Raw genomic sequence first — 9,930 nt, forward strand, 5'->3', positions numbered from 1 at the left:
CATCACCAACAATAATCTGGGACCGTTATGTTTTTTTCAAAGTGTTACTGTTCTGCAGGAAATTACACAGAATGCAGTGCTGGAGCCTTCTGCTTAACATTATGTTTCAGTTACATCCAAACAGGATCCATGCATGTAAAATATCAAATCATTCCTCATATTAAACCATCTATAAACCCTGAGAAAGACAACAGAAACAGTTACACTTGCCAATTAGCATATTTATAAGAAAATCAGCCTCAACATGGATTCACTTTTATCCTGTTCGTTCTTCCAGCACAGAGCAGCAATGCAAGTGTAACAGTTAGTCCAGCATTATTACATTTGTTCAAGAGCATTTATAGAAAAAACATTTAGCATTATCACTTATTATACAACGAAATTAAGTCTCAAATTAAGTGAAAAACAACCTGATTGACATGACAGCAGGTTAAAGAACATGACAAAATACATTGAAAAACGGTAAAACATGAATATTTAACACTGAAAAATGTACCAGTCAAGACGAGCTCTTATATACAAAACAAGTAAAAACATGAAATGAGTTGTTTCAAGAGAGCACGTACAGCAGGACCCGTCCAGTAAGGTGGCAGGAGGGGGAAGAGTGAGGACATTGTGTTGCCAGTGAAATGTTTGCTTGTCTCTTCTTCCCCTGCTCTGAGAGAAACATTCAGCAGATCAATATTTCAGACGTAGTAGTGCACATTTTACAGTCAATTGAAAATTGCTAATATTCAACGTCTTGAAGATTTTCCCTCATCTGTTGTGACAAAGGCAAGTAGCAGTAATGTAACACACATGTACACTTCCTCTCTCAGCAAACACTTGATATGTTAAATGACATAATGTAACCGTTTAAGTGGTCAAAAAGATACACATACATTTTAAGATGAGGCCCGGTTGACCCGATACAGCATATGTATGAAAAACATCTCCTGAAATTACATCCGTTTGAAAATCAATAGTGTTTTTGTTATAGTGCAAATCTATACATCTATAGAAATGTTTTTAGAATAGGATGATGCACCTGATCATTAACTTTTCACAACCTCTAATGTTAACACCTAGTGACCAATTAATACATTTTAAATGCATTTAATTCAGTTACAGGGGGGACGTCAGTCACTGCCGTCCCGTATTAGATATTTCTATCATTCAGAACCTTAGTAGAAAAATGTACCAATACACAAGGTTTGAACAACTATTAGAGTTTGTTTTAAGAACCATCAGCGGCTCTTATAGTGTATCGTCATATACTCTGTTCAAGTTTTCTTGAACAACCCAGTAAAATGTATTTGTTCAAAGGGTCGGTTCAGCCATTCACATGTATTTTGCACATGGTGCCTGAAGGAATGTCGCGTTATAATAGCAACTATTATTGTTGTTGTTGTTGGTGGTCGTATTATTATTATTATTGTTGTGTGCATTTTCTACCGGCCTTTAAAGTCATTTTCATAGTTGAACCGTGCCTTTGTGAACATAAGGGTGGTCAGCGCACCATGACAGCCACAATGTTCTCTGTCTCCTGACGCCGAGGCGTGAGGGCTCACGCCCTGAAGCTCCAGCTCCTCTGAAAGGGCTGGAGGGGTTTCTTTAGGTTGAGGAACATGAGATGAGGTTTGAGCCGGGGGGTTTTCTGAGGCACGACGGCAGCTTTGCTTTCTTCAGTGGGAAATCGCTTGTGGTAGACGTCTGGGTACGACCTCTGGAACTGATAAGGAGAGGCCATTACTGTACAGCACGAGGGCACTAAAGACATACCCTTCGTTTTGGGGGGTCACAGCGGTTAACTTACCTACATGTGCTAAAATACAAGCCCTTGGACATTAAAACACAAATTACTGATGTGTAAATTTGACAGAATATTGCTTTAGGGAAACCCGATTTTGACCATCAAAACTTGAACGAGGCCCCTCCTTCAGGATCTTCATCTCATGATGTTTCAATGCAGTAAAGCCAAACCTGTTTCAGCCTTTTCCTCTTGTCCTTGGCAGGGAGTTCCTTGTCTGCAATCAGGCCTTCCAGCAGCGCCTGCAGAGGGGTCTGTGTTCCTATCACCGTCTGCTCCTCACAGTCCACCCGGCTGATCTGTTTGAAAAAAGCTGGAGATGCACTGAAGTCCGTCTCTGAACCTGCGTATTTGATCTGGTGAAAGACAGAGGAATGTGGGTCATCAGCAATACACAGGTGTGACAAACTATGATATTCTGAGTATATAAACAAAAACTGGAGCCAAATAACCCAACCTACTGACTTTATAGTAAATACAGCTTGAACTATTGTACATTTGTTAAGGATTCATTTGAGTTAAGGGTGCTTTACAATCTCATTTACAGCAATCATTGAGGATGAAAGTGTGTTTTCAGTCCTCTTCAGTGTGGGATAAAAGGGGCTGAAAAAGATAAAATCAATCATCTGTAGACCAAACAAAATACAACACAGACTGTATTGTACTGTACAGTTTGTGTTCTGTGTTGTTTGGCCTCCGGATGTTCTGATACAACGGGCAAAAGAAAGAAGAAAAAACACATGCGCACGTCAATATGAACCAACTGTGCACAGAAGCACAGCATAAGAGGTAGGGGACCTCTCAGTACATGAAAGCGATCGGGACACTTAAAGAGAAGTAAAAAGGATCTATGGACAAAGGCAATAATTCTGCTATAGTATGGCATTTCCCATAGCAACAAATATTTGTATAGGAGGACCAGTTTTCAGGGCGGCAGTGACAGTATAGGTACTACACATCAGATGTGGTTAAGCAATATTGCAATGTAATTTTATTGATGTTTGAACGAGATTCAAGCAATTGCCTCCCTGCTCTTGACTCTCATGTACAATTGTGCATTTAATTTCATCCCGTCATTCTGCAATAATGCTGCGGACCAGCGGATCCCCGTCTCATCTTAGTTTACTACCAAAGCAAACCGATATGTGATCTCCTGATTTGATGTGGCTTTTCATAAATATGAAAACATCCCAGTGACTGCAGCACTTTTGCAATTGCATGGATGAATTGTCAGCAGAGAAAGGGCACTGACTTGAACTCTTTTGAGGTGGGACAGGTGCTCCTCGACCTGGCAACGCAGCTTGGAAGGAGCTTGGAAGATGGTGTTGTGATGCTCCATCATGAAGATCACCAGCTTAGTGGCAAGCAGCTCATCCAAGTCCATCTCATCCACTGAGCCCAGGACGCAGTGCGAGAACATCTGCACCATCTACACAGAGACCAGGTGAAGAGGGCTAGAAATCAGATTCTAGCTATACATATACATACATATTACAATCCACATTTTTAAAAAGCAATGATTGTCCACCTCCTAATGACTTTTAAAATGTAGCAAGGATTCAAGACATACATTTCTTTGAGCTCCTCTCATCCTATCGGCCTGTATATTTTTCCCCTGTCTCTTTTAGAAACTGTGTTTACCTCGCAAAATCCAATACAAAACATACAAGAAACTATGGCAAATTTAAACCGTTCTTACACAATATAAAAAATGTTACAAAGGTAGCAATAATCACATGACTACCATATTTGTGTGATATTGTTTGTACATTTATATCCCCCACAATCTTAGTCTTGCTTCTATACTACAAAGATATGCAGCAAATAACCGCCACAGGTATGTGTACCAGTGTGCGGGTAGCAATGGCGTCATTGAGCGGAGGCAGGTGAGGATTCTGGCAGACCCGTGCCATGAGACGCATCAAAAGCTGGAGGCGTCTCCGGTTCGGCGGCGGCAGCAGGAGGCAGCTGACATGAAGAGCCTCCGTGGCTTTTTGTTGCTCGTGCAGCAGACCTGCAGATATACGAGGAGAGAAGAATCCTGATCCTGAGGATTGCCATACAGGCTGGAGGCAGAATGAACAGTCTGCAGCAGTGTGGACAGATCGGCTTTGATGCACATAGTGAAGCACTCACTCAGGATGTTGACAAAGACTTCATAGAGATGGAAAGTCAGCAGGGGTTCTTTGAGCCTCTGAAAGTAATCTGCAACTGTTCTCAGAACATCCCTCTCGAAACCCGGGTACGCTGGCTGTTTGCTCTCATTGCCATTAGGCCCTAAAGGAAGGAAATATACTGTTAATCACAATTAATGTTGAATACATGCACATAAACACCCAAATGATGATTTAGATTTGATGGAGTGTGTGCGCACACATACATTCTCATAATGTATACACAGTTAAATCTGAAGAGAGCCATCAACCATCTGGAACATTAGGGCACCTACTGTTTCAAAGATCATCAGTGAAAACATTTAACGTGTAGTTTATAGACCGGAGGCTTCATCTATCATTTATGAGATTATACTTTTGCCCGTCATGTACTTAGACCCACTGCAGACCCAGTTCTAAAGCAGATGGCGACGGTAACAGTTATTTTAAAAGTGAACTTTAAATCAATACTTACAATTGGCGAGGCATTTCATTGCCGATACCACCCAATAAGGCATGTCCTCTGGTGATGAGAGAAGTGAGTCATCAAATACAAGTTGCAACAAAACAGTTTTTTCCTCATTGTGAATCAAATGCATCTTACCGGCTTTGTTCTCCAACACGACGATGCCCGTCTTATTCACGCTGAACACATTGTGAACGATGTGCTTGCCGTTGACATGCGTGGGGTTTAAAACCCCGTCCAAGGACTGCAGGCCCAGCACTCCCTGTAAACTAAAACAGAGTTGGCATCAAGCATCTGGAGCAGCCTGGGGGGCCTTGGCTCTTTCAATAATGTGTCAGAACTGAACTACGTTTTATGTCACGTCTCCAAACATTTCAAAGCTGAAGAATTAAGCTAACTATTATCAGAATCAAGGTCTTTTTCTTTGTTTGTATTAAATGATTAGCAAAGGAGTTTTTCTGAGAGCACGGCAGACAGAAAGTGTGACTGTCAGAGCAAGAAAATAGTTATTCTTGTTTGCATTAAATACAAGTTAATTTTAACATTAGTTTACTTCATTTGACATGATGAATACAATGAAGTACACTAAATATCTGTGTACATACTTTATATGCATGTTTTGCATATGAAGCCATTTACAAGAGTTGGCGTAGCCTAAAAAAAATAAAATAAAATAATAATAATAAAAAAAGAGTTGGATTGAAAGTGTTCAATACGTCATGTAAAAAGGGGTTTACATACTGCGCGACTGTCATTGATTTCCAGATGTGGTCCACTTGCTTTGGCGTTATCTCCTTCCTTCGTATGAGCTTGCACTCGTGCACATCCCCAATAGCAACACTGTGCCTTTTATTCCACAAATCCGAGGTCTGACCAAAAAGGAAAAGACACGTGAATGAAAATGTTTAGCGAGCAGAAACATAGAAAGCCCCGCGCGAGTCCAATCCAATGCAGACGCGCAGCACAATAAATGTTTATGGAGGAAATCCTACGAGGGTTAAACTTTGTTGTTCTCATTGTGTTGATATTAACTCAATGGTAATGGTATGTTCAGAATGTACTTTTCACAGTGGCGCATTACACTATAACTGCTGGTGTTACCACAGTTTTTGTTCCCCTATATTTGGATAAATGTAGTGGAGAAAATATTAGAAACGGCCCCCAATATAATGCTGTACAGAGCGGATAAAGATGTACTAGTTCAACAAAGAAATAACTACAGAAGCAGTTTGAACACAAACTAAAAGCGAAGGAGTATTTTGTGCTGGACTCTAGTACCACATTACATGAACTAAAACTGACCTTTTCAGTAACCTTAAGTGCAGAGTGCCTTATCACAATGGTAATTAAAACCAGGTAGAGTCTTAAAATATCATATCTTGCTCTTTACTAAGTCTGCATATGTTTATACACTTCAAGTGCAGCACAAGCAGCAGAGAAGCCAAAACGCCTCGCTCTCTTTCTCACCATGATGGATGACCTTAGGGGGGCGGTGTTTTCCCGCTGAGGCAATTCTTCGTAGTCGTCCCAGCGAATGAGTCGAGGAAGGTCACTGCTGTCTCTCAAAGGAGGCCTCGTTGGAAAAGACTTCAGCGGGGACGAGGTGGGGAACCTGGAGAGAAAGTCAACGGCACTGCGCTCAGCCGAAGGAACAGACTGTGGCGGTGCAGCGACAATACCAATGGCGCATCCACTAACACGAGTCGCAGTAGAGAATGACTAAGTGGTACCTGTAAAGGTGGCCGTTGTCTTCAAAGTCCTCCGTCCCATGGCGTCCCTTAATGTCTTCAACGACGTGGGCCTTGAGGAACTTCCTGAGCAGCTGCAGGGTCTGGTATCGCGTCACCTCGGGCCCAAAGTTGTAGTTGCGCCCCAGCAGCTCATGCAGATAATCCACAGCCTCAGATCCCGTGAAACTACAATCATAGTAGCGGAAGTGTGCCCAGTGTCTTCTCAGTGGCATGCCTCCACGGAAGAGTTTAATGGTTTCATTCCACTGCGTGACAGGGAAACATACGAGGAAGGGAGACAATCTTGTGTTATAAATGCTGTGAAACGTTTGTCAAATTAAGAAGAGTGTTCTATGGCAACATAATGTGAGTGAGTGAGGTAGATATAAATAATTCACTGGAGCCACAACTAAAGCATTCAACAAGTTCCTATTTTCAGTGTTATAAAAGGCAATTTGGAAACCTTGTCTGGTTACTGTGAAATAATGATGCATACAGCACAAAGCAACCAAAGTCAAAAATATACAGCCCTATGGAATAAAAACACTGTACATGTTCTCCATTTTATGGACTAGATTTATATTATACCATTAAATCTGTGCACTAAACAGTCACCACTCTCTTAATAATTATATAGAAATAAAAACCACACACAGAATCCAAGTCACACTCCTATAGTCACTGAATAGTTGGCAGATGTTTATACAAATAGAACATTACATCCCTTTTAGAGTTTTGGATGATGCATGGGGTTTTATATTATCAGCTCTCCCAAATGGGCAGGAAAACAAAAGCCGGAAAAAAACAAGATAGAATTTGGCGACACGAGGCCATTACGTCCCAGGAGAGGGTTTTTGAATAGAGCGTTATGCGTGGGGGGAAAAAAATAAAATAAAACTTAAGACACATAAAAGCCAAGAAGCTTGCCTGGAGCCTAATGGCAGGAGAAGGAACATCGGTATTTCATTACAACAAGATGCAGAAAAATGTTTCTGTCCGAGTAGACAGCGCTGCATGCTGCTACACCTCATTGGTCTCTTTGGGGCAGCAGGTGGTATGTTATTGCTTTTTCAGTTTCTTCTGAGAGAAAAAAAACATGGCTTTGGGTGTTTTGAGAGGATAACTTATGTATGTGTAATGTACTTGTGAGCGGTGTTTGTGTAGAATAAACTTTCAGTAGCTTCTCTTGAGCATAAAACCTTTTTGTTCTTTTTATATTATGATATGTCATGGTAAGAAAGGAACAGGTGCAAATAAACTGGATGATGGCTGAAATCCATTTGGCTGCAAGGTCCTGCTATTGTGCTGATTAAACCCTTTCAGTGTGACACAGCTGGTGTTCACGTTATTAGGGTAACACCTAATAACGTGTGAAAAAGGAAAAAAAAGGCTAACAAGAAAAGCTTTAAATAACACGAGTGGCTGAATTACTATTCAAACAGGCCTTTAAAAATACAATACAGGTGAACGCTGCGGCGTAACGTCACCTTGGACGTTGTGACGTCACATGAGCAAGTGACTCAACGTAAACACCTTGTAGTTTTCTTGTATATGAACGTTATACTTTAAACGTTCGAAACACACTTTAAGTGCCGTTTTCCGTGAGGACAAAACGCTTCAAACCCGGACTCGAGTAACGTAAAACAAATGTGCGCTAACGGACGTTAATTCACCTAATTATTGCTAAGGCTACATTTAGGACTACGACAAGCTTTAAAAGTATGTTACAGTTTTGGGCTGCCTACTGTTCGAATGTAGCGATTTACGCTAAAAAGAACACCTGCTGTTCGAATGTAAACACTAAAACGAACGTCACACATGTAACGATACATTGTAACGTTCCACAGTGAAGTTAAAATCTATCATTAAGCTTCCCAACGTCGCATTGGTGGCCGCCTGGCTCAGCTACGTTACGACAGACTCACCAGTTTGGTCGCCCTGTACGGACCGGGTCCAATGACTTTACCGTCCATTCCGATACTGAAAACCCACTTCACTCGTATGAAAAATACATCTATATGTATATATGTAACTTCTATAAGTTTTTTGTTTTACAGGCCTCAGTTGCGGACGAAAAGTTGTGCTTCGAGAGTAACAACAGAAACGTTGCTGCTAAACTTTGAATCTCCTGCGTCAGTGCGTCACACCGTTTAAGCGACGTGATTAGGCAGCGAGCTGGTCACGTGACCACCAGGAATGCGGTATTTACTGAATGGAGAAGGAGAGACAATAATGGGTACATCTTACGTGTCTGAATTGCATTCCCGTTTCCCTCACTTGCGTCCTTTCCTTGCGTCTTCCTCCTACCAGGGATGCATGGAGAGACGCAAGGAAAAATGCGAGGACAGAAGACACGAAGAAATATGTTTTAAGAGACATGAGACGTCCTTTTCTCTGAAGCATCACGTCACGTGAAGCTACGTCGGTTTCTGGTGACTGCGGACTGACTGCTGATCACATCTGATCACAGCTGTCAGTTGGCTTTAACAGCTTATGTCTGTAAACATGATCAGTGTAATGGAGTTGTTTTTCTGGTCTGGACAGTTTTAGCGAACATTAGAATAGAAATGCACTTAAAATGTTGATAAAAATGACCGTGCGTTTTCAGTTGATTTAATGGTTTTGAACTATTACTTATATTAATAAAGACACAGTTAACATCAGTGTAAGAGTGGAGATGTTTTCTCTGTCGTCTACCTGTTTAACAAACTGCATTAAGTATTTGCACTCCACTTGAGAGTGCACAATGTGTGTGTGGGCAGCTCAGAGCGATGATGTCATAGATAGTGCTGTGAAGCTTTAGGATTTCATGAAAAAAATATTTATCTTTGGGCATAAATTATTCATATAAATGTAGGAAATGTGTCCTTTGTTGTATAAACGTGGGTCGATTGAATCCACAGATCTACACATTTGTTTGAATTTGACTGATTGTGAGAGCAAGTCTACCAGAGGCCCAGAGCTACTGCAGAGAACACCACACAGACCTGGCCATGGTGAGGAACATGGAGGAGAACCAGGTGGTACAGAATGTGAGATCCTCAGGAGAACCAGTCTGGATCGGCCTCTACAGAGATGGAGGAAAGTGGTCTGATGGAAGTGACTCCTCATTTAGGAACTGGAAACCCAGTGAGCCTCTTGGTTCCTCTGAGGATTGTGTGTCAGCAGATTTTAGTGCCAATGGACAATGGGAGACACTGAAGTGTGATGTCATGTCAGCGTTCATCTGCTACAGTGGTAAGCTACTATTCACTTAAATGTAGACTTAGGTTTGCTTAATTTGCAGACACAGTAAAAAAAATTAAAAAAAGAAGAAAACTATCAAAAGTAGATCAAAATAAAAATAAAAGTTATGGAAGAAGGAGAGTGCTGGCCCCAGTGATGAACCCATGCTAAAGCTACATTTATATTTTAGGATTTAAAGTGTTAAACATTCCAGGATGTTGATCAGCTAGACATGTTGTGACTGATGAAGGTTGTTTGTGTTTTAGACGTTGAACCGGTTGCAATGCGAGTGGTGAAAGTGAGGTTGCAGAAAAGAAGCTCCTCTCTGGCTCTGAATGACACTGTGGTGATGGAGGGCCTCTTGAAGCATCTTCCTCTCATTAGCAACAGAACCAGAAGGTAGTATATGTGAGGTAATGAACTACTAAGAACAATGTAAAGGCACTATGTGCAGTGCAGACATAGACACGTCATTACTGAAGGTCCAGACAACATAAAACAACAATGCTGACCCAGCGTTCTTCTTCTTCTCTGTCAGACACATTTAGGGAAATCAATGTTTTTGTC

General features: G+C 41.3%; 1 protein-coding gene across 1 annotated transcript; it reads right to left on the minus strand.

Annotated features, from left to right (window-relative positions):
• Positions 1-200: 200 nt before the first annotated feature.
• On the minus strand, positions 201-8,250 carry depdc1b (DEP domain containing 1B). The gene is made up of 11 exons (XM_068568977.1): positions 8,064-8,250; positions 6,139-6,404; positions 5,876-6,020; positions 5,150-5,277; positions 4,547-4,677; positions 4,418-4,465; positions 3,926-4,066; positions 3,637-3,803; positions 3,042-3,218; positions 1,963-2,145; positions 201-1,711 (listed from the first exon to the last, which is right to left on the minus strand). The coding sequence occupies exons 1-11, from the start codon at positions 8,109-8,111 to the stop codon at positions 1,547-1,549; spliced, it is 1,599 nt and encodes a 532-aa protein (XP_068425078.1). The 5' UTR covers positions 8,112-8,250; the 3' UTR covers positions 201-1,546.
• Positions 8,251-9,930: the final 1,680 nt, after the last annotated feature.

This window comes from Clinocottus analis, unplaced genomic scaffold, assembly GCF_023055335.1.
Source record: "Clinocottus analis isolate CAN_PGR_092001 unplaced genomic scaffold, fCliAna1.0.p SCAF_9, whole genome shotgun sequence".
Lineage (NCBI taxonomy): Eukaryota > Metazoa > Chordata > Actinopteri > Perciformes > Cottidae > Clinocottus > Clinocottus analis.